This window comes from Mchenga conophoros, linkage group LG8, assembly GCF_057382185.1.
Source record: "Mchenga conophoros isolate Kocher_MC1m ecotype Shallow Benthic linkage group LG8, M_conophoros_male_GT1.1, whole genome shotgun sequence".
NCBI classification, from domain to species: domain Eukaryota; kingdom Metazoa; phylum Chordata; class Actinopteri; order Cichliformes; family Cichlidae; genus Mchenga; species Mchenga conophoros.
Genome location: NC_140533.1, coordinates 22981985 through 23007769, shown reverse-complemented (window position 1 = coordinate 23007769; position 25785 = coordinate 22981985). Strand labels below are relative to the sequence as shown.

Below are 25785 nucleotides of genomic sequence, written 5' to 3'. Positions count from 1 at the left end.
ACCCCAGGCACAGCTGACAGAGATTTTACAGTTTTATTCTGAATGAAACTCCCCTGACAGAGAAGCATGTTCATGAACTAACCAGTCACATCAGTAGACAGCATCCATGACGGAGGCTCCTGCATACAGACGATAAAATAATCATATGATAGAGTTTCTAAATATTTTACTGAAAGGATCAAATATTCAAAAAATATTTTTATTTTAAATGTATATGGTTTTCTTTTCTTTTTGTAGTTTTTATTGGTTGATTTTTTTCCCCCTGGAAGTTGGAGACCCTCATATTTCTGTGTGTTTAACTTTACCCTGTGTCTCCTGTGATTCCTGTATATCCCAGTTCTTTGTACTTCTTCCTGTTTTCTGTTGTGTTTTATTTCATTTCATTTTTGTGTATTTTTCCTGTTTTTGACATTCCCTCCCTCACAGCATTTCATTTTACCTGAGTATTCTTTCACAATTATTTTCCTTTTTATTTCCAGTCGGTAATTTATCTACTGTCCACTATCCTCCCCTGCATATCTTTCCAATAATTAATTTTTTGTTGTCAGTTTTTGGATTCATTTTGGACATTGGTTGATTTTCCTTCTTGAACCCTTCAGTGCCTTAAGTTTATTCTCAGGTTTAATTAAATTTCCCCTTGGTTTGCCTTATCTGCACGTCTTCATGTCTGAATCTTTTGAGGATCGACTTCATGTTTTATTTGAGAGGACTGTGACCTATAACCTTTTGCTTGTGTCTCAATATGAGCTATTATTTAAAAGAATAAGCCCAGCTCATCCTTTTACCCAGTTACCCAGCTCTGTCGTCCATTGCCTGCCTCAACCTAGTGAATCTCCAGATTCAGCTTGTCACTAATCTGCAAACAAATCTGCTAGCCTTCAGCTTGAGGTCTGAGATCAGGGTTTTTTTTTTATGGAGCTAGAATTCCTAAACTTGTGCAACCAGTCTTCACAGAGTTGAACTAGCAAAGTATTTCTCAGACAGTGATCGCAGTGCCACACCTACCGAGGAAGGGATGAAAAATTAGAACAGATTAAGAATCTGTGTCGGAGGTTAAAGACCAACAGAGGGAGTCGGGTGAGGAGCTGCGAGTAAATCCATATAGTTTCAAGGTCATTTCTTCTTACCACTATCTTCACTTTTCTGCCCTTGTTTGATTTTACTAGGTGGGAGGTCACTGGTAATTATCTGCTCTTGTCAAACCTAGGAGACTCGGTGAGAAGCCAGGTCACCTGTGATTCTGATTAAAGTCCTGGGCGTGCACACCATCGCATATACATGTGTGCACACACGGGCTGCATACACGGAGAAGCAGCAGGCGATTGTGCAGCATTTCATTACGCTTCTGATTTGGTCATTCATCATGTCACAGCGAGGTCACAAAACAGCCGACACATGTTTATGTCTGTGGAGACTATTTGAGCCTGTGTGTGTGTGTGTGTGTGTGTGTGTGTGTGTGTGTGTGTGTGTGTGTGTGTGTGTGTGTGTGTGTGTGTGTGTGTGTATTCAGGCTTTTTTCCTCTTTTTTGATTATTTTTTCATCTCAAGCTGAAATGACAAAGACAGCCTTAGATGACTCAAATGAAAAGGGTAGATTATTAAAAGAACTTATTCTTGACTTGAGTAATTTGCATGTTCGCGATCTAAATAGACACACCTTTTTCTCAGGAGGCAGCGGACATCAAACTGGAGTAAATATCACAATTAACATCTTCTTTTAATTAAATGTTGATTTTTTTCTACTTCCTGCTTACTAGGATGTTGCATTTTTACATTATGGATGAAATATCTGAGTTGAAAAGTGTTTTGTTTTTGTTTTTCTCTCTCTTTCATTGCAGCCGCATATTCCAGCAGTAGAAACGGAGAGATCAAAGCGTTGAAGGCTGCAAACAAATAATGAACAAATGTACAAATGTTGTCTGGCTGAGACTGTGTGACAAGAACACTGATTTCTATTCTTAAAAAACAACAACAACACAAGCCATGATTATGATGTGTATGATACGTGTTGGGTTTTTTTTAAAAATAAAAAATGATTCAGGTGTAAAACCAAACTCCAAGGGCATCATTAAAAGATGCTTCCACACAAATGTATTTTAATATATGCACCCCTCAGATGAATGTTAACCATGCTGCATAAATTCCCTCCTTCTTGGTGAGCTAATGAATGAATGGACTGCTTGTGAATGTCCCACTGTGGGTATTGTGAGACAACAATCAGATGGTTCTGTTCAGAGCGACCAACACCAAACACGCAGACAGATCAAAGCTCTGCTCCAGGTTCAGTTCAGTAACCTCAGTGATGCTCTGTCTCTATAGATCAGTCAGGGAGATGTGCAACAGATGGAAGGTGGTGTCTCCCACAAACAAACATTCTTATATAGCAAATAGCTTATAGTAATGTCTTGGTAACTGCAAAATGTTCCATACATTTACCAACATTTTAAACTAACAGGAGGTTTATGTGGGAGTTCATAGCAGAAGAGGTGTTTCTGCATAAGGCCTAACACCCAAGTCCCCTGTGTTTAATAACACTTACATGCATAACATGCATAATCTAAATATAGCATAAAAATACTCTCAGAAATAGTGTGTTTTTCTAACAAAAAAAAAAAAAAAAATAAAAAAATAAAATCAGCTTTCAGAGACCTAACATGGTTCCTATTGCCATTGCTGTACTGCCTCCCAGTGGTTAAACAATGTTATGAACACTTGTTGAGGCTTTAAGTTTACATTACAGTTTTTTTCTGAGTGCTTAAACCCTAACTGTGATTCTTATAGCACAATTTCTAAAACTATTAATACTAAAACCACTCACTGAGTTTGCAAAACTAAAAGCACAAACACTGCTTTGCACTCAGTTTGCCATTTTGTAACACACACTTTGCAAAACTGTAGGTACAATCCACTGCACAGCACTCTTTTTGCAGAACTGTAAACACAACTCACTGCTTTACACTCAATTTCCAAATGATCAACGCACTCCTAGCAAAACTATACACATTTATGGCCATTATTTACACTACTTTGCCAACTGCCTGGCACACTGTCACATGTGAAAACTGTTTTAGATAATTAGTTCACTTTGCAATCAGCACTATAAATAAGCTACAGGTAAGCTGTGTGTGTGGAGTACAATGGAGGGAGCAGGAAGAGTGAGAAGAGTGAGAAGTAGAGGAGGCCGAGGAAGAGGATGTGGAGGTGAAGAAGTAGGACAAAGAGGACGACAAGGAGGTGAAGTTAGAGGAAGAGGACAAGGAGGAGCAAGAGGAGGATGAGGAGGGGGGAGAGGAAGGGTAAGAAGAGTAAGAAATAGAATTGCTGATCACATCAGAGCTACAATAGTGGACCATGTAATCAACCATGGAACGACCCTGAGGGAAGCTGGCCAACGGGTTCAGCCTAACTTGAGCCGCTACACTGTAGCAAGCATCATAAGGACATTTCAAAATGAGAATCGGTTACAGTTTTTTTCAGTCGCTAACAAGCGTTTGTCCAAACAGTTGTCACATTTGCAAAACTCTAAACACAATTAGCACAGCATCGGTCTGTTATGGCCATACCATTCACACATTTCATGTCGTGTTCACCCAATATGCAGTCAGTGAACACATTTCCACAATGCTTACATTTTCTTAACAGACAAGCTATACCTCCCAACAAAATTATGGACTGTTTTTGTAGTATCTACAAATGTTAACACACAACATCCCACAATAGCAAAAACAATATTCCAAACCTTAGATACAGTATAAAAGCCTCTGCTTCTGCAATGATATCAGTACAAAAACAATATCAATATCAAAAATATATCTCAGCTGATAATAAACAATTGAATAATTGACACACAGCTTATTTATGTTGGGTAAATTGGGCCAACCACAGCTTCTTCCATTCTGGCTTAGACTCAGTGGGGTTTATAAGGCAAGACCTTGAGGAGTGATGTTTTTGGAAACAAAAAAAAGACAAACACTGTAATTTCTGGTCGAGGAAGAGTAAGAGCAAGGGGCCCAGGGAGAAGAGCAGGCCCAAGGAGAGGGCAAGGTAGAGGTGTAAGAATGCGTGGTGGTGGCATTCCAAGGGCTGCAAGAACAGTAGTCAGTGATGAAATTCGTGCCACTATCATTGACCATGTAATCAACCATGGTCTTTCACTAAGAGAGGCTGGTGAAAGAGTGCAGCCCAATTTGAGGCGGTCAACGGTTGCCTCCATTATACGCATCTTTCAACAAACCAACAGGTAAGTATTGCATTTTACATGGATTGTTTCTATTCTCACTTGACATGTCAATATGGTCATACAGTAATGCATATGTTGAATTTTTTGTCTTTCTAAAGAATGCAACGTCTTCCACCCTCTGGGGGAAGATGAAACCTCCTCAGTAATGATCAGGAGCTTGCCATTGTAGAAATGGTTACTGCAAATAATGCAATAAAACTGCGTGAAATTCAAACTAGAATTGTGGCGGACCATGAGATATTTGACAATATCGATAGAATCAGCCTCACAACCATTACGCGGACATTGTCCAAACACAGAGTGCGGATGAAGCAGCTCTACACTGTTCCCTTTGAGAGGAACAGTGAGAGGGTCAAGGAGCTACGACGACAATATGTCCAGGTATAGTGTATATTCAATCCAATGTCCAGTTCTATAAGCTTTGCACTTTGCAAGTAGGTAACCTACACAATACTAGGTTACAGTACAGTATGGTATACAGTAATAACATGACTTACATAAACTTTGTTTCAGAGAGTTATGGAATTGGAGGCCAACCAGGCCCCTCATGAATTCATATACATCGATGAGGCAGGATTCAATCTGGCCAAAAGGCGTCGACGTGGACGAAATGTAATTGGAAAAAGGGCCACAGTTGATGTGCCAGGACAGAGAGGGGCAAACATTACCATGTGTGCAGCAATTGCAAATGCAGGATTACTCCTTCACAGATGTCAGGTTGGACCCTATAATACAGAGCGCTTGCTTGCCTTTCTCAATGATCTCCACCAGCGCCTGGTTCCAGAGCAGGGTCAGGAGGGTGAAAACATGAGGACCTTTGTAATTACCTGGGACAATGTGGCTTTCCATCACTCGCAAGCAATAACAACATGGTTTGAAGTCCACCCAAGACTGGTAAGTCTCTTCCTTCCACCCTATTCACCTTTCCTCAACCCCATAGAGGAGTTCTTTTCTGCATGGAGGTGGAAGGTTTATGACCATCAGCCACATGACCAGATGTCCCTCCTCGAAGCCATGGATGCTGGCTCCAGGGACATCACAGTTGACGATTGCCAAGGGTGGATCCGACATACCAGGCGGTTTTATCCCAGGTGCATCGACTTGGATGACATCAGATGTGATGTTGATGAAAACATGTGGCCTAACCCTGAAGATCGCAGAGATTAGATGCAAAGTTTTTGCCTTTTTTTAGCCCCCCTCCCCCCCCCCCCCCCCCCCCCTTTTTTTTAATCTTGGCTTTTTGCTGTTGTTTTTTTGTTCAGAATGCTCTTGTGTGTTTCATGGATATTTTGTTCACTGTAAGCAATACTGTAAAACTTTCTCTGTCCTATCATACCGTGTTTCTACTGTACCTCCTGTAGTAAACAGTAAAGAAACAGAAACTTGTTTGCTTTTTACTGGAATGCTTTTGAATGTGAACATTACTGTACATGTGGACATACAGTTACCAACCAAGACATTTCTGGTGTCAAAATGGTGGATTGCATGTTTCGCATGCAAATACCTGTAAAACTGAAACATAAAAGTCTATGCAGTTTTTGTAATGTCAATAATAGCCAGTATTTTGAAACCTGGTGTACTTTGATTGACTGCATGTACCTTGTGAAGTGAAAACAAGTGTTATTCTTTGACAGACTAATTTCATTTTGAGTCAGATTTATAGTGTTTTTGTACAGTTAGTGTGTGCAGAGAAAGATGTGTTCTATTTTGAAATGAAGAGTTAGTATATATTTAACAAAGTGTATTTTTGAGAAGAAAATTATCCATTTGGCCAATTGTGTTTTGTAGGTGTGGGTCTGTGTTAAGAGTTTAGAAAAAGTATCTGAAGTATGGGTAGGCGCTTGTTAGCGATTGAAAAAAACTGTAGTACAGTCACTTTGCACTAAGATTTGTAGCACTGCCATATGCTAATGAGAAACACAACAATACCATAGATGTAAAAACACTGAAATTGTTCCTTTACAGAATTGCTAGACGACCAGATGCTGGGGGCAAAACATACAAAATGTGAGCATTTCTGTATTGGGTCATGTACTTGCCCGCAACAAAATCCGAATGAAACAAATCTACAGAGTACCTTTTGACGAGAAGACGTGGCAGGAGCATTAACTATGTGTGCAGCTATAAGTCAAAATGGTGTTGTTCACCATCATGCAACCCTGGGCCCATATAACACTGCACACATTATTACATTCCTGGACGCCTTACATGACATGCTCACTAATGTTCAGAGACCAGAGCAGACCAGATACATCATCATATGGGACAGTGTTAGTTTCCATAGGGCTGCTTTGGTCCGCAACTGGTTTACAGATCACCCACTCTTCACTGTACTCAACCTCCCCCCATACTCTCCATTCTTGAATCCAACTGAAGAGTTCTTCTCTGCCTGGCGCTGAAAGGTCTATGACCGTCATCCCCATCAACGCATAGCCCTTTTACAGGCAATGGAGGAGGCATGTGGGGATATTGACTAGGCATCATGTCAGGCCTGGATACACCATTCCAAAAGATAATTTCTCCGGTGCCTTGGACTAGAGGACATTGCATGTGATGTAGATGAAATTTTGTGGCCAGATCCACAGAGACGACACAATGTAGACTGATTTCTTTTTTTCCTCACTGAAATTACTATTTTGTTTTGACTTGGAAATAAACACTTGTGTTTGTTTTGATGTGTGTGACTAAACACCAGTACTTGAGGTTTGGATCCCTCTGTGTTTACGGACCTATGACAAAAGTATGACCTCAAACTGACATGGCCTACCTTGTGCACAGAAAAGCAAAAGCCAGATGTGGTTTTTATTCATGCCATCAGTGTGTAGTTGGTGCATTGTGTGCTTATTAATGTGATGGCTTGTGTTAACTGTTTGATATAAAAATACCATTTTTACGAAGGTTTGGAGAGTTATGCAAGGTTTATTAGCTTTTGCAAGACAACTACAATGTTTTGCTGATTTGGTGAAGGGTTTTCTTAGTTGTGTGTAGAGTTTTGCAAAAACAGCCAATAGTTACAAAAAATGTGCATAAGCCATCAGAAAAAACTGTAATGTACTTTGTTTTAGAGAGCAGGGGTTCTTATGAGTAGTTTAAGGCGCTTTTGGTTAATGTCTGCAAACTGTTTGTTTAGGTCAGCAATTGGCAACCTTTAATATCAAAAGAGTAAAAAAAAAATATGTTATACAAAAACAAATCACTTTTTTAAGCATACATGAACATATTGACAACACAAATAGGTGGACATCTTTAAATCTTCCACCATACTCTGCAGGAACTGTTGATTTCTGATTATTTTCATTACCACTAGAACAAACGATTTGTTTAGTGGAACAAGAAAATACCTTTTAGCATGTTTAAGGCATGCCTTTGTTCATACGTATTTCCCTTAATAGTAAATGAACACAGTAAAAGTAAAGTCAGTGGCTTCAATTTAATGTTGACTAAAGTCCAGCTGCAAATCAACTGAAACAGCTCTGTCACACTAGAATGAAAATAGAACAACAACCTTGCGGTGGTATAGTGATTGATTTTTGTGCTGTAAGAAACCAATTGCATGCAGATGCAGCAACCAACTTATCAAGATCGAGCATGCAACACCCTCACACTCTGAGCAACTATTTTACATTGCAAAGGTTTCATTGTGGGAGGCAACCTGTTTTCTCAGTCACAGTCTGACTCACACTGACTGCAAGTAATTGCCATCTAATTTATAAATGCAGATAGGCCGATGACAGTCTGTGCTGTTTTTACTCAACTGGTTGTAATCTGGTTATATTCTTATATAAAAGCAATGTCATTTTGCAATTAAATTGCTGTCCTGCCACAACTATGTCACTACATGTGCAACAATTTTATCACAGTAAATCTCCATATTATCGCAAACTGCTTGCATGTAATTGACAACTTGACAACTGTTAGAAGACTGCTTCCATCTTATTGCCATTTTATCAGCATCTTGATGCACCAAAAATGACAACTGAGTGTGAGTGGTTGCAGACTTTGTCCCCATCTTTGAAAAGACCATATAAAGTAAAATAAGGGTTGGTATAATTGCAATAGAAGATTCTTGTTTATTTTTTGTAACAACATTTCTTCAGCTTATTTTAACTTGATGTTTTCCCATGATTGTCCAAGCCCCACCTACAAGTGCTCTGCAGCATACAGATTAAGAACCACTTGTTTTAAGAATGGTGCTTTTTTTCTTGTGCTTTTTTGTGCAGATTTAGAAGTTTTAAACATGAGTGAGGCATCTATTGAAGTTAGTTTTCTTACGCTCATCCTTTTCAGGGTCATGGGGGGCTGGGGGGCAACCAGAAAGACAATCATTCACACTCACATTCACACCTATGGGCAATTTAGAGTTACCGATTAACCCAACCCCAATAACTGCATGTTTTGGACTGTGGGAAAATGCCAGTGTGAACCCACACAGGTGGTGGATTCACATCCAGAACCTTCATGCTGGGAGGTGATGAAATTTTGTGCTATTTTATCATATTAGCCCCCTGATTTCAATTTTTTTATTTGCATACTACAATAAAAAAATAAAATTCTGAAAGTTGCATTAAAAATAGTTTAAAAGGCCAGTCCACCCAGATTTCAGGTGAACCTTTTTGCAAAGACAATCTTTTATTGAGGCACTTGACACAAGCCATGGAATGTACATATCAAATACAACAAATTTAAGGTCTTTTTCACATTCTTGCATCTGTAAACATGATAAAGATAATACATTCAGACAGTAAGTCCATGTTGTCCCTCATACAGGAGAGACTTGTGAGTGAGGGGAAAAATATCAACACCTCACTCAGAGTAGTGTACAGTACACAACAGCTACACAAAGTGTACAAAACAGCAGTGGAGTCAAATACAAAAACTACTGACCGACTCCCTTTAAAGTAACCCTTCATGCATGAAGAGCGTACGTCTCACAGGAGTAGATCAGCAAAAATAGTAGCATGTAGACAAGCTGCTCATGTGCTCTCATTTGACCTGAAACGCATCTATTTGGTCATTTCACATGTGCGTAAGAGGTAAGTAAACTAGGGTTCAGGCATCTAAGTCTATTTCGCATCACAAGAACACATCTCGACTTTAATAGATATATAGGTACATTATCAGTTAGCAGGCATGTGTGGAAGCAGAGTCTACAGATGTCTGCTTTGGATTATCACACTCTAGGATGTAAACATGTACTTCTTGAGAACTACCGGTGGTACTTATGGTCCTTGGCAATCACAAAAATACTTCAGTTTATCTCTTTTTATTCGTGCTGTTTTGTTTTCCCGTCCACTTGGCTCTAAGGAAGTATGTGTAGATGCCTGCTTAGTAAAAACTTCCAACAACAAACCAAACATAGCAAAATATCTCCAGTGTGTGGAGGCGGATAAGGCTGCTGTTGGGCTACAGTTCATCAGCAGGTACAGAATGAGGCTTGGGTATGAAAGCTACGGCTCATGTTTTGAAAGCGCTCACCCTGTTCTCCATGTGGAGCAGCCTCTGCCAAAACTACACCTCTATCCTAAATACAGGGCTCAGCTGGTGCTCACATTAGTAAGGGTTGGTGAATATAAGGCTGTAGTTAAAGGAATACTCCAGCAAAATCTAGATTTTAAGTGTTAAGACATTTTCTGCCTGTTGGCTTGGACTCGTATTTTGTATCCACAGTGTTTTCTATGCAAATATATAACAAATACTAAGGATTTCCTTTTACTTTTTTATAGGTTTCGTTATTTTCCCGAATGTGTAATGGCTCAGTCATACTTGAGTATAAAATAGGATGACAACCTCCTTGCTGCTAAAAAAAATCTGTGATTGCACAATGATTTTTTTTCACATTTAGTAACTGATTGCACCTGGTTACCCAGAGGCTGAGTGTGTAACACTTTCAGCCTGTGGGAGGCTACTGGGAATTGCAAGACAGCTGCACAGGTCACCTGATGGGAGGCAACCTGTCTCCAAACAATCACGGTCCAACTCGGACTGATTGCAATCACTCTCAGACAGATTTGTAACACACTGCAGTCAATCCGAGTACGTCTGAGTCAATGAGCACAAGTTCTCTGTGGACTTGAACAAACTCATTGCCAGATCTATTCTGGTCATTTCCTCCTGAGACTCAACTCATTTATTTATGTCCTCTGTAGTGAACACGCAAATCACAAAACATATTAAACTGAAAGATTTCATTCTCAGGACAATATTCCTATACAAAAAGGAAGGTTGCCAAGCAACAGTGTTATTTTGCAGTTAAATAACCGCTCTGCTGCAAATACGGGACTTTTTGTTGAAGAATTTCGGTTTCAAATCTATGAGGTTCTGGGTGGAGTCAGAATGTATGTAGTAAATGTGAATTTCTGATTAATGCGAGTTTCTGTTTATGCAGATGGCAACAAATTTCCAACAGAGGGCAACAGTTACAATTTTTGCCAGTTTATCAGAGTTAATTACCATATCATCACAAACAGCTTTTTTGCTGTCATTAAACTTATTCAGTCACAGATAGCAGATAGACAACAGTCTGACCCATCATGTTGCTGTTTAATCATTGACTTGATGTACCAAAGTTGGTTTGAAGGTGAAACCTGACTGTAAGATGTGGTCTCGGTCTTTCAGTGACAACAAGGTTGCAAGTTTTGCTTTTCTTGATGTGACGCTAGCATAAAGAAGGCTTTAAAACACTCTTCAGACCATTATTCACTATATATGGACATAACTACGCCTGCATAAACTCTTTGTACTGAGCCATATTGTTGAAAACAAAATGTTTTGAAAGTTCTGAGCATGGACAGTGAAGTTAGGATTATGCTGCAACATGTGTGACAATGGGGCATTTCAAGCCAACAGGCAGGCAGGTTCAGCAAGTTAATGTTTGGTCCACTCTAGACAGCCATTTTTAGAGTATCCCAGAAAGAGTACTGTCAGTCTGTCCTCTTGTTGATTGAATTTATGTTATACATTATGGTCTGGTCCCACCATTTTATACCTGTGTAATTCCAGTGTATTAGCCTGTCCCATTCTGTGGAGTGAGGCTCTCCCAAGGGCAGATGATCTCTTTGGTTCCCACTCTTTCCCGAGAGACAGCTCTGTTCTCCTCATCTTCATCCTCAGACTCAATGGGGTAGATGCGGCACTCGGGAGGAATATCCACTTTGATCTGAAAAAAGCTGAGAAATGTTTCAGAAAAAGACGAGGTCATCAGGGGCTGATCTGATATTATTTGTCACGTTAGCAACATAAACTTTTACTTTGTGTACCTTAGTAGCCCAACTAGATACAAAGTCTGCATACACAGGCATGACTAAAATACATACACTGTATGTAATATAACAATATTTACATGTGCTGTGTCAGTTAAATAAATAACTGAATATGAGATGACAGTTTTGACTTCCAGCTTTTATGCAAAGATGTTCCCATCATATTGGTTTTGTAGGAACTGTAGCTCCAATATTGCATATGTATGAATTTTTGCAATAAAAACAAAAATAAATAATTGTATTAAAAATTGAATTTCTTTTTCCTTTCTTGCAATTAACAAATAGTCCTAGTGTCCAAGTTACAGATAACAGCCTCTTCCTCAGGCCTGTTCTACAACTATTTCACTTCTTGTTTCAGCGCTTCCACCTAAATTTAAAGTAAAATAAGACTCCTGGATTGGAGCGAAAATGATGGAAAACATATGTCTTTCAAAGTAAAAGTCCTGCATGACTGTCACGTACTTGCCGATCCGTCTGGGCGGAGCCTGACTAGGTTCATCTGGGCTGATTGGCTGTATGCGGCTGCTTGTCCCGGCAGCTGGATTACATTTAGGTGACAAGCTGGCAAACATAGAGGAGGGAGTGCAGCCACGCTTGAGTAGACGACGCAGGGATAGAGCCATGCGAGACTTGGACACGTTCCCTCCTGCAGATGCTCGGGCCTCAGGGTTCCCTTCACTTTCCCCCTCACTGGCTTCCGCTCGCCGCTCAGAGGCAGAGGTGCTGTCTAAGGCCACGCTGATGGGGGACGGACAGGCTGGGGTGTGGGCCAAAAAGGGAAGAGAGGGCGAGGCGTTGGCGGAGGGGGGGTCAGTCATGCCAGAATAGACAGCGAGGTGGGGCACAGGAGTGGTAAAGCGGCACAGCTGTGAGGTCAAAGGGCAAGAGACACAAGTCAGAGGGCATCCAGACAGATAAATACATGTCTGTGTTTGGAATTTTTTTAGCAGATGGTTCCCTGAATACATCACTATTCTGTTTACAGACCTAACAAGAGACATAACACGCAAAAGGTTTCATAACATCAACTTCATTATAACAATATAGAGCCCTCTCACTTTCTGTAACCACAGGAAATTAATATTTAGCCTCCAAGACAATCTCACTGTCCGCTCAAAGTAAAGAAAGGTCTGACCAGCATTCAGCTTTGCTGATTCATGATATTAAAGCTCACATTAGAGCACCACACTTTCATCTCAGAGAGCACAGCACTTTAAAAAACATAACATCTGTAACTGAGTAGGGAAAATGGGCTTTGATAGCGTATCCTGATTTTCCAGCTGTTTTTTGTCCTCAGGCTGACATACCCCTGGGACAAATGCCTCAGTGCCTATGATGTCATAACAGTGAGTCCTGCTCCAGATGGAAAAACAATAACAACTTTTTTGTTTTAAGTGATGACGATAACAGTCATCACTTTTATCATCAACCCATGATATCAGTGTTGGTCTCAAAACCCCACAGTGCTGCGATGATTACCCGAGATCTTCATAATGTGTTATCCCATTTGCCTATGATGCCGTTTCTTGTCTGTCGACTTCAAAGCATTTTAAAATATGTTCTCCCCATTCTGCACAATTGTTTGCAGGTGCCTTGCCTGAGGCACATAAATCTGCTTTTGCAATACTGATAAAAAATTTCCAGAATATTCTTACGAGCTATCACAGGGTCGGCAGTAGCCCAGGAGATTTTTGATTCTAGCTCTCACTGTTGCTTGTTGCCTGCAGCATTTTAATTTTACTTTAAATGGATATCCAACCTAAGCATCACAGGCATTGTTTCTGTTTTATTAGCTAAATCCAGAATTTTTTTCTTGCCAAATAAATTTGTAGTACACTCCTTTTAACTTGTTTTGCCCTTAGCTTCAGTTTCCTATTGTTTAACTCTGCTTTTTAGCAAAGGGAAATGTAAGCTATAAAATATAACGGCAATGCTCATCAGTTTTGATAGGTGGAGAACCATACCTCACTCTATGGTGGAAAAATGCTGTTTTAATAAGTTAATATGCATTTTAATATCATCTCAATGATCAAGCTGTAGAAACAAGCGTATGTTTACAACAAGTGCAAATGGTTAAGTAAATTTGCAAACTTATGTTGGTCTTAACGTTGCACTTTCGCATCACAAAAAAGCAGGTTTTGAAAGAAAGAAACAATGGAAGGAAGGAAGGAAGGAAGGAAGGAAGGAAGGAAGGAAGGAAGGAAGGAAGGAAGGAATTTGAATGCATTGCGCTACAATCGAATTAAATGGAAAAATGAAAACGGTGAATAAATGACGGCTTAAGTCCAAACACATAAGTATGAGGTGGTTTTATGAATGTTTTATTACCTTATGACTGATAACAAAGACAACTCAAAACATACTAAACAACAGTGAATGCACAGAGATGGACAGCACAGTAAATGTATCATGACAAACAAAAAAGCAGACAACACTTACAGCTTACATGGACGTAAATGTCAGCGATGACAATAGATGGCTATTTGTCTTCTTCTTGTAGTAATTTATTAACATGAGTTGCAAAAAAAGGTTGGTTCAGATTTTGAAACATGCATTTCCAAAGACGTCAAACATGTGACTCACACAGAAATATAAAGTATGTTTACATAGAGCCTGATCGATATACGATTTTTAAGACCGATATGTGTTGATTTGAAAATCGAATATTTTGACACATATCCTAAAATCTACCTATGCAGCATCAATGCACAAACATGATTAAAGTTGTTATGAGGCACAACAACTTCAATTCTTTAAATTTTAAAAATGTTATTTATCAGTCATGACCAATATGGATACCAATAGATCAGCAAACAGCTAATTTCAGCAGATATATCAGCACGCTGATAAATTAGCTGGGCTCTGGTCTATGACTCTTCACTGAAAGGTCTAATAGCAACATATTATAGATGTTTTCTAATTTATTATATAACATTATATCCTGTCTAAACATATAATGTATTACATGTATTATATGTAACTACTATAGCAATTAGACAAATAAAATTAGTCATTTTTAACTGAGGTGCGACGAGGAGGCGCCTCTTTGCCCTGTTGGCTGAGTTTGCTCATGACCTGTGTGATGTCAACAGGGGCACTGGCGGCCATCTTGGCCTTTTGCTCCTGCTCCTGTTGCCGGATGATGATGGGACTGAGACTGGGCCGTCTGTTTCTTGCATTTTGCTCCAACTGGGAGTCACTGGGATGATGTATGGGGAGGGGAAAAGAAACAGGAACAAGGTAAGAGTTGAAAGTTGAAAATTCAGGATTGTCTTTAAGAGTACGGAGGAGAGAAGAGAAAATTTGAGGTTTATGTTATATATTTGTTAGGGTTGTTTAGACTGCAACATTCCTCTTTGCTGTGACTAAGACGTATTTTCTGTTAGTCAAACTAAAAGCTTCAAATAAATCTTCCAACAATGTCTGAGAAAAGCTCCACAAATTCAATGCAAAAAGTGCCTCTTACCTGAACTTGTGTTCCTCGGGACATACGGCCTTCTTCGTTGTTTCCTTAAACACTGGAGATTTTAGGTATCGGCCATATGAGTCCTGCAAAATGCAAAATGCTATCAGTTGGTCCAGTGAGTTGGTCTCTTACAGGTACAGATACAACCCCACCGTTCCCTTGTGATTTAACCATAGACATCCAGGTCTGAAAAGTGAAGCCAATGCAGAAGTGCCTTAAACTTCCTTTCTTGACAGTGGCCAGCAGGGGGCACCTCATCTGGTCACAAAGTTCATATTGTATAAAGGTCAATGAGAACATTATCCTGCTACTTAATCATTTATGACACCAGTTAACATTTTTTTGTGAGTTTATAGTCTCAATAAAAGTCTAATCTGATACTTTGTGATGTTTAGTTTCAAATCATGCTCCCATTTAGAGCAAATTACACACGTTGCTATAGCATGGGCATGCATAGCGCCATCAGCTCCACAGTCAGCTCAAACCAAAATCCAAAAAGGTGTTTTAATTTATGCAGTCTCTGCACTGATCACACCTACTGACATGTTTACTGACCTTCTTCATGAGCATGTAGATGTGAGTCTGGGCTGCATCCAGGACGTATCTGTGTGGGTGTTTCAGACCTTTCACTGTGATTTCCATCGTCTTTCCATCGATGTTGATCCATCGTGGAGCACCGCGTGCCAGGAAAGTCCTGAGATCAATGAAAGTGGGAGGAATGAAGAGGAAATGCTTTGACACTTACATGGAAAAACCTCAAAAGCCAGATAAAAACTTCTTCTTCAGTAAAGATGTGAGAAAAAAATATCCACTGCATTGTTTTCATCATTTAATCATCAGTTAAAGTAACACTATACTTGCAGGTAAAGTTCACTACATGCAAAGTTTAGATTTAAACTGTAATTAATCTAAGGCGTATTATTTCTGGATGATGGCAACCAAAATTTGTATTAATTCTCAGTTTTATTTTAAGTTTTAATCTTTAATCTTTATTAATTAAAAATAATTGAGTGAATTTAATGTTAAAAATAAAAATTAAAAACACTGAATGTCCAACATGTATTTGTGTCACTATTAAACTAATAAATATAACTATTAAAGAGTCATAAATCACTGTCAGTAAACATAGTTGGCGATTTTTAAATCAAATAATACTTTCTTCTCCACTGTCTTCAATATTTACCAGAAGACTAATATATTCTTCAAGAAGTTCTTACTTGTAGATCTGCTCTGCTTTCTCTTTCATTGTCGCAGCAGTGCCCCACTTCAGATCCTCACAACCTTCCCAGAATGCCAAGTTCTCACCTGAGTAGGTTTAGAGAAAATAACCAGATATAAACTCAGATTATTCCTAACCCCTTCTACTGAAGGAAAGCTTAACATCAGGACCAACAGTGACTTTAAATTGCATCAGACTATCATACCGCTGAACTCTTTCTTTAGGAACAGTCTGAAGTCATCTCGTCCTCGAGGGTCTGAAAGGAGCTCTCCAAAGCTGAACGTCCACCTCTCCACACGCATTTTAGTGGGTATTTCCACACTGTGCCGCACAGATAACAAAAACAAAATATTCTTAATTATTGTCCAAAATCAGTGATTTCTATAAGTATAATCATCTTACGCACTTGGGCATATTCAAAGCCCAGTATGTGACGTCATCAGTGAGCCAGGGGTTGCTGGGAAGACACTTGGACAGAAAAGGGTCGTGGCCTTTATAAGTGGCGCAGTATTTCACCAACCTGCAGTGGAGGGAAAAACACGTCACCATCGACCACACTGAAGGAAAATAACGTCTTTAACCATTAATGATGCAGCCACACAGAAACAGTAAAGCAAGTGCAGCCAAGCCTACAGGAGGCATAACTCACATTATCTAATCCCTCATCAGTCAGAGAACAGCAAATACACTTGACAATACATGTTTGTCTACTGTGAAGATTCTCATTTTCTTTTTATTTGCTGGAAAGACACGTGGGAAATATGTCAAAGATTCAAGTGAACTTTCTACTAGCTAGCCACTGAGCTAGCTACTTATCATATAATCAGGGCCAGTATTTTTCTTTTTTTTACTGAGAAACTGAGACTGTTGTGGAGGGCTCCACCAATAAGCTTAAGCAGCCCTCCACAACGGTCCCACTTTCTCATCAGCTTTAACCTGTCTGACCTTTACAGATCACTCAGTGGGGTTATGCTGAAACTAATGTGCGTGTGTTACTTTAAGGCATACAGCTAATGGAGCAGCCAGGGTATAGGAGGGGTACTGGTTTGCTACAGATAGTAGCGAGCTTCTTATATGAGGGACTGTCTTACGCGCCAATGGACACTGATGATTTCACTCTGGGACGCATGATGGACTGCTGGATGAAAATCATCTACAGGGAGAGAAATGACAGCCAGAATAACACAGAGCTGCCACTATACGTGATCAATAAAACATCCAACAAGTGAGTAGAAAAAAACTTACGATCCTCTCGTAGTCATCGGGTGTTTTTGCCTGAGGAAAAATGTATTAAAAGTATGAGTACAGATAATAAGCCATATACTTTATGACTTCACAGTTAGGACACTGTATGTATTTCTGCACAGAAAAAAGCACTGTTTTATACATCACTTCTTTATCATTGTTGGACTCATGATGAACACTTGTGAACACTAACCTTCAACATCATTTCACAACCTGAGCTGAGATTCAGGTACTTTTTTTTTGTTAGCAAGTATTATAGCAAGTGCATTCATGAGGTGATGTGAGTGTGTGCAGATGTGTTCACAACCAGCCTAAAAGTCTGGGATTTGAAAACATAGCCGTAGGAAATGCCTGCAGAGAAGAAGAAAGGAAAAGAGAAGGCCTTAATTTTAATAAAAGAAAACAGCATACATATCATTTACTGTACCTGCATTAATGCATTAAAGCTTCTTATGGGATATAAGCTGATTGAAAGGAATTATGTTCATGCGGGTCAGGCAGAGACTCACCTGTTACCTCGTGTGCATTTGGATCTATTAGTCTTTCCAGTCCATAGTCCATGGCACTCACAGTCCCTGGCTACATACACATCAACAAAAGAGAATTACACAGTGTTTACCAAAGGACTAATTAATTAAACAGATGGCTGTTTTATAATGCTAATCATCAGCGGATAATGTGTCGTACTTCTCATGGCCATCTCAAACAAGAAGAGGCCAATCACCAAATTCACTCTTGGTCATTATGAATACATCTTCAAGTACTTTATTTGTTTCCCACGGGGGGCTTTAAAATGCATTAACTTTAAATCACATTTAGCAGTCATTACGATCAATCTGAACCTGTAAGATGAAGTTTTAAGGACAGCATATGTTATTTACATCAAGGTGTCATTATATTTATTTTTCAACATGAAACATCTGTTTCTGCTTTTATTGAATACTGATTTTTTTTTTAGAAAAGGTCAAAAGTTTCTTCCTTTTTAAATTGTGCATCTTAAATTAAGAGTGTGCATATCTGATTTAGTATTTAGAAGGAATGAAATGCTTGAAGGCTGGAAGACGGAAGAAATATCTATCCTTTTTGTCTGAAAAGCTTTAAAATACACAAACCAACAAATGCAAAGCAGTTAATACTCTGATTTTGTAAGTATCAATCGGCCACAGCATTTAAACTTCCTGTCTAATACTGTGTCAGCAGACACAGGAGCCCCTTTTGTGTCTGACAGCAGGACGTTTGATCGAACTGGGATTTAAGAACTTCGGATGGGTTAGTTGTAGTTGTACCTCAAAATTCCCGGCAGAACTTGACCTATCAGCTTTTAATGTTGGTAGCTGATTAATATGCTTTATTGCTTTATTTTACAGCATGCATATGGAAATCTCAACTGAGGGATTGACAACAGAGCACCCTTGCAGCGATAACTCATGTGCCATGAGACACAAATTAGTGCCAGTGCCAGTGACCCTCGTTAGGTCAAAGTCTTCTGTGCATACACTATATTGCCAAAGGATTCACTCACCCATCCAAATTATTTAATTTCAGGTGTTCCAATCACTTCTGTGGCCACAGACATAAAATCAAGCACCTGGCGTGTAGACTGCTTCTGCAAACACTCACAGATCTTAGGAACTCAGTGAATTCCAGCGTGGTACTGTGGTAGGATGCCACCTGTACAACAAGTCAAGGCATGAGTAGGCAGAGTGGGGTCAGCAGATACTGAGGTGCATAGTGTACAGAGGTCATGAACTTTCTGCAGAGTTGAGCACTACAGACCTCCAAACTTCACGTGTGCCTTCAGATATGCTCAAGAACAGCATGTAGAGAGATTCATGGAATGGATTTCCAATGCTGAGAAGCTGCATTCAAGCCTTACGTTACCAAGTACAATAGAAAAGCGTCATATGCAGTGGTGTGAAGCATGCCCAACCTAGACGTGCTCTCTGAAATGATGAATCATGCTTCTCTGTCTGGCAATACAATGGATAAGTAGTTCCAGTGAAAGGAACTGTTAATGCTTCAGCATACCAAGACAATTCTGGACAATTTCATGCTCTCAAGCATGGCAATAGTCCCTTCCTGTTCCAACATGACTGTGCACCAGGGCACAAAGCAAGATCCATAAAGACATTAAAGAGCAATTCTGGTGTGGAAGAACTTGACTGGCCTGCAGAGTCCTAATCCAAAAGAACACCTTTGGAGCAGAGACCAGGAGCTAGGCCTTCTGATCCAACATCAGTGTCTGACCTCACAAATGGGATTCTGGAAGAATGGCCAAAGGTTCCCATAGACACACTCATAGAAAACCTTCCAAGAAGAGTTGAAATAGTTATAGCTTCAGAGGATGAGCCGACATCATAATAAACCCTGTGGCTTAAGATTGGGATGTCACTCAAGTTCATACGCATGTGAATGAAGACAAGCAAATACTTTTGGCAATATAGTGTACCTCACTTCTGAAAGGACACAACACAAGTCACAGAGCACAGGCTACAACGTGCTACATTACTGAAAAGGTCACCAGTAGTCAACACAATATTCTTCCTAAAGGCTGAAGTCATAAACAATGAAAAGCACAACTGTTTAACATTATGCACTTAACTGTGTTTTTATTATGGCCCTACTTTATATGATGTGACCATATAGTTTATGGTGACATATATTATGCAACCAAAACTTTAGAAAGACATATTTCTGCAATATGAGAGATGTTTGTGCAGGAAAATCCCAGTAGATCAGCAGTTTCTGAAGTGAGAATATCCTCAAACATCTTTGCACCTAATCAAATGACTGCAAACCAATTAACTCATGGGAAACACATGGGTCTTTGGTTGGGAGCTGTCACTGTCTTTGGTAACTGTTCTAGCTGTAATCCAGCATCACAGCACAAGAAGCTCGATGTGCACAAGGTGCAAACCACTGTACCACTTTCTCCCATGCAGTGTGAAATATTAATCAGTTGTGCCCTTTTCCTCTGACTGGACATGCAGTGGTAATGAGACATCATGGGTAGAGATAATGAGATACCTTGGGAAGTACTGCAGTGTGGTGCAATTTACTTTCTTACTTCTCTGTTTACCTGCAATGTACCAATATCTGCTGTTTACTGTTCAGGCTTGATAACTATATCTGTGCATGTATGCTTATATTATCTCATGTTGTGGGGACATAAATGTGTTTATATAATCACATAGTGAGGCCCAGCTCCTTTTGGTGGCAAAAAGCCATTCTCATTCACGCAAATCATAAAGGACTTGGTTGAGTGACGGCTAGTCTAAGTCTTCAAATATAAATTCACAAACGTCTTCTGTAGTGATAGAAACATGCATGTGTGTGTTCTCACCGGAGGTCTATGAACCACCCAGTAGGCTCTTTCCTGACAGTCAAACACCACACGGTCCGGTTTCTTTCTCTCCTTCGCAGCTCTAAAACCCAACCCAAACACAGAGAGTCATAACACATTGTTACCCTTAACGCTTCCCGACATCACTGAGCTTCCTGCACACCCACCTATACTGCTCTTTAGCTTGCATCACTATAAAATCCCATTTATGATTCATCCACTTGTGAAGATGGTTGTACTGCTCCTGAGGACATAAAACAACACCTCAGTAAATGCCAATAGAGAAAATTAATCGCCGTGGGATTCGTGTCCAATTCTCACCTGCTCGTGCAGCTCCAAGATTCCTTTCTTACGTATGTTTCTCTTTGCCAGGTAGATTGCTTCAGTAACAAAAACATAGATGGATGTTAACGGTAAGTGATTCTTAGTAACAGGATGCATTCAGATACACTCACCATAATCTGTATCCTCAACAGGCCACTGCTGTGTGGGCCAGAAATATGGTGTCTGGAAACAATGAAGGGCAGAGATGATGATTAGCAGTAAGCGTTTTTGTGAGTGGGATTCATTTCTTGCAGATTTAAGGGTGTTTTTTGTTGGTTGCTTTCAATTTGCAGTCATTCAGGAAACTAAAGCCAGACTAATTTGGGGTTTCACATCATAAAATAAATACGACGGAAATTGGTTTTACCTCGCTTTAGTGGTTTTTGTGTCTTGTAATGGTAAACTCTTTTATTATCTAATCATTGCATGTTACAGCAGAGATGCTAAACCCATTACAGAAAATCTGGCACATGCCGCTTTCTGGAACCAATTTACCAATGGGAAATTACCATGGTCAATAATGTTGATAAAATGAATCTGTTAATATATTAAAAATAATGACTGAATGCAGAATTAAATATGTATATCACACTGAAAAAAATCTCTCAAAAAACTAAAAATATCCCCAAAATTTTCTGACAGTAAATTCTAATTTTTACCAAAATGTACGGGCATTTCTATGTATTGTAAAAATGCAATGCATAGTGAAAAACATCCATAAAAAGTAATATGGAAAATTCCTTTATTTTAAAAATGGTGAATGTTTTTACAAAGATGTTTGTTTTATTTCAGTGTAGGGCCTTTCTGTCTTTTTTTTGAAGAAGAAAAAAAGTATTTAAAAAAAAACATTATTCTGCACTGAAAAAAATGCAGCACTGTTTTAAACTGAAGGAATTTTACATTTAATTTTTACACATTTTTGAAAATAAAGGTTTCTCACATTTTTACATTTTTGGATGGAAAAACTTCCAGGAAGTGCATGATTTTACTTCACAAGGCTCGATCAACCTTTTTTTTTAACCTTCCATGGCTCTGCATTTTTATTTTGAACTTACATGATATACCGACATAATTATTCTTAGAAGTTGCTATGTGCTCAGGCTAAGAGACACAGCAACTTTCTAGCCTTTACATCAAATGAATTTGATGTACTGATGTGTTTTTATCACAATCTTTTAGGCTCTGCACCTAATAAATTAGCAACTGCTCTGTTGTTTTCTGTTTTCTTGTAGGTAAACAACAGTCACACTTAAATGACCTTTGCAAGCATTTCAGTTTACACTGCATTTTTTGCATGAGTTGTGGAGTCACTAGATAGCAGGAACAGGAGTGCACACTATGTGTGTTTCTGCATGACTATGTGCATCCCTTTTTTTACATTTTAACAACATGCAAAAACACTGTTCAGTGTGCAGCAATGAAAACTAAATCTTCCCATAACCAGAAATACTGTTTTGGAAGATCGTTTGGCTTTGCTGCAGCTGAGATTTTGGCTAAGCTTTAAAATGTGGTGTGTTTACCTGGAAGCGATACAGGGATGCATCTGGTTTGACCACTAAACGCTTGTGGTCTTGTATAGGGTAGATGTATCCTAACGCCACCAGCATGGAGCCAAAACTCCTCGCCTCTGAATAAAAAAGACAGATTTGCTATAAATGAGGTTCTATCACCAATTTTCACTGTCAGCTAACATGATAACATCCTAAAACTGTCTTCTTTTTATCAAAACACACACTTTGAACTGGGATGGCATCAGCTGCCTGATCTCTCACCTTGTGCATCGATTTGGAATCTGTCTGCTAACCACACAACTATGTCTTCACCTGAGGAAAAAGGACTCAAGGTCAGAAGTAACAAAGAATCTATGGAAATAAACAACACTAGTCAAAAGGGCAGCTTGAACAGCAAACAACTTTAAATATACTGTATGTTGTTTATGTCCATCAGTGCATGCCTGTAAATGCCAGAAAGCTAATGTCAAAGAGAGACATGGAAGGAGAAAAGGGAGGAGGAGAAGGATGACAAGTGAAGAAGAGAGAAAATGACAGAAAGGCAAAGGAAAGAAACAAGAGGAAGAAAGAAACTAAGAAAGGAAAGGAAAGGAAAGCTTGTGAGATGAAAGAAAGGGGGAAAGGGGGAGGAAAAGGAAACAGGAAAAGCAAAGGAATCAGAGATGGAGAGAAAACAAAACAGCAAAGAAAGTGAGAGAGGGAAGTGGAGAGAGCAGCAGAGAAGAAGCCTTTGGTATGTTTTCATTCATTCAGCTGTGGGCATTCAAAGCTTGCAGGTGACGTAGAAGTCTAGGTTCCCTCTCTTCTCCTCCTCCACCACCTACTGCCTGCATTCCTCTTGCTTCGGGCGCTACATGTTTGTTTCCTCTCGCCTGCTCAATCATCATCCTCCTCCTTCACCTCCTACTTCTTCCCTCTCTCTGTCTCTGAGACCATGGGGTTGTCATGGAGATGAAATCTGTAGCTCCAACACCGTGGTATCCTCTGGCGAGGTTGTGCAGGTACAGTCACTCAACGGGATAAAAATCAAGCCACTGTAGTGTATGTGAGAGTGTTTGTGTCCACTTTACCAGTAATAGCATGTGGTATTGTGGTGATAACCAGTCTCTGAGGCTGTAGCTTCACTCCCGTTGTGGGGTCCTGCATCTCGAGGACCACCTTCTCCGCCTGCTCAAAAAAAGGTTGTGAGGAGGTGTCACATCAGAGCTCACAGTGTAGGTTTTTGGGGCAGCAGATTTGATTGTAAATCCTAAATTTTGATCAGTGAAATTCACATGACGGTGATGATGATCATTAGTGTAACCTCGAGCATGCACAGCATTACCATTAACCTCTTTTCTACTTAATGAAAGGCAGAGAAAGCTGCATTAAACTGTGTCTCACTGATTAAAAAAGGGCAAATTTCCCCCCTGGGATGTTAAGGCTTGATGTGTAAGCTTGTAATTAATACTTCCTATCAGACAAATGCCGAATGATTCGGTTTCTGTTTCTCTCCAAACAACTGTTCAGCTTTTTAGTCCAATGACTGGATTACAGTTTTAATGCTGCATTAGAAAGTGGTGAGAAGCGAGATGACGGGATTGTTTCAAGCCCTGATCTCATGGCTTTTGTTTGGCTTGTGTGGGAGGTTTGTGATGACTCACTGCCCTCTAAACAGTTTTTCAGCCATCATACCATCTGATCCCAGAGCTCCCCCACAACTTAGGTGTGTACGGCAGAGGAAGAAATCCTGTAGTACATTAATTCACTTTATGTGTGTGTGTGTATGCATGTGTGAGAGAGAAAGAGAAAGAGAGTGTGTTTGTAGCTGACTCCTGGGTCTTTTTGAAGTGGCTTTGTGCTTTGAAGTCAACCTGGAGAGGCTATAAGCCCCAGACTGAGCTGGACCAAAGTGGGCTTTCATTGACCAAAACACAAAGTTCTCCAGGAAATGGATTCTGTGTGCATTCCCCTGGAGAGAGGGGGACACTGTGTGAGTGCTACATCTGGGAGCTCATGTCTTGATTATTTCCTTCCATTTATTTATTTATTTTTTCTAATGTTAAAACATTCTCTTTGGTGACCATCCAACTGAATTTTAAATATGAGATGATGAATGAAGGACTGCTCTGGCTGGCCTCACACACACACACACACACACACACACACACACACACACACACACACACACACACACACACACACACACACACACACACACAATTCACACAGCGCCTGGATTAACTTCTTTCCAGCAGCTGGTTGGTGTAGATGGAGGTATTGATACTGATCCAGGCCTAATGCTTATTAAACAGAACGACCTTATCACAGTGAAAAGGTTGAAACAGAACACAGTCTGACAGCTATATAGAGTGTAAGGGGGAAGCTGACATGACATCTGATTTACAGTATGTTGGCATCATTCTGAAACACGAGTATATGAATAACATCTCTAATAACCCTTAATAACTAAAGTCCATATTATTAAAGAAATGCATTTTGCTATTGGGTTTCCCTAAAGCTTGTACCTGTGGGTTTTAATCCTTAACGGAATGACCATCCTTAATAAATCTATTCAATGAAAGCATTGGGATTTCCAGAGAATATTATAGATTATTATAGTGCAAATGCCAACAACAGCCTGGGTTTGTGAGGTTCCTGTAAGCCAATACAGTCCAAGCATTGCGTTAGAGAATTTATACAAGTCACTAATGATGCGTCTGTAGCAGGTATAATCTATAAGCCTGTGCTCTGGTTTACATCATCTAATGTAAGCTGTGCAGCCCACCTTTTTGAGACAAGCCATCCGTGGTCGGTACCTCTGTCCATGATCCCGGAGAACGTTTCGGATGGTCATGTTGTGTGATGCTTTGCACCGCTCTCTCTCTCTCTCTCTCTCTCTCTCTCTCACACACACACATACAACACTGCTGCCGCCTGTGAGAGCCCTGTGTGTCGTGTGGGGATGCTTGAGGGGAAGTGCAACACTGATCGATGGTGATGTTGCCTTCAAATGTCCCCCCTCTAAACCTCTCACTTGGTAAAACGGAAACTGTTAATGTGCCAATATTTTATCATTTTTAAATTGAATTAGGATTAAATTACCCGTGTGGCACTTCAGGCATGTAATAAAAAGTTGACAGTTCCAATAAGAGTAACAAAGAATTGTCTAAAATAGGTTTAAGTAATTGCAATGTGA

At 39.7% G+C, this 25785-nt stretch overlaps 1 protein-coding gene across 1 annotated transcript; it reads right to left on the bottom strand.

Annotated features, from left to right (window-relative positions):
• Nucleotides 1-8856: 8856 nt before the first annotated feature.
• LOC146568790 (regulator of G protein signaling 9-like) lies at nt 8857-25560 on the bottom strand. The gene is made up of 19 exons (XM_085285092.1): nt 25375-25560; nt 23678-23774; nt 22869-22919; nt 22617-22723; nt 21228-21279; nt 21094-21152; nt 20940-21016; nt 20773-20854; nt 17946-18008; nt 17430-17459; nt 17276-17337; nt 16591-16704; nt 16390-16505; nt 16183-16270; nt 15521-15659; nt 14966-15048; nt 14575-14698; nt 11962-12365; nt 8857-11406 (listed from the first exon to the last, which is right to left on the bottom strand). Exons 1-19 carry the CDS (start codon nt 25441-25443, stop codon nt 11244-11246), a joined length of 1980 nt encoding a protein of 659 aa, XP_085141218.1. The 5' UTR covers nt 25444-25560; the 3' UTR covers nt 8857-11243.
• Nucleotides 25561-25785: the final 225 nt, after the last annotated feature.

Excerpts from the sequence above, each read along its gene's own strand:
- LOC146568790 (XM_085285092.1), bottom strand. The coding sequence starts at position 25,443 with ATGACCATCCGAAACGTTCTCCGGGATCATGGACAGAGGTACCGACCA. Across the intron at positions 17,460-17,945 it reads TAGATCCAAATGCACACGAG|GCAAAAACACCCGATGACTA; the intron begins GTAACAGGTGAG and ends ATTTTTCCTCAG. Across the intron at positions 15,049-15,520 it reads TCTACATGCTCATGAAGAAG|GACTCATATGGCCGATACCT; the intron begins GTCAGTAAACAT and ends TGCATTTTGCAG.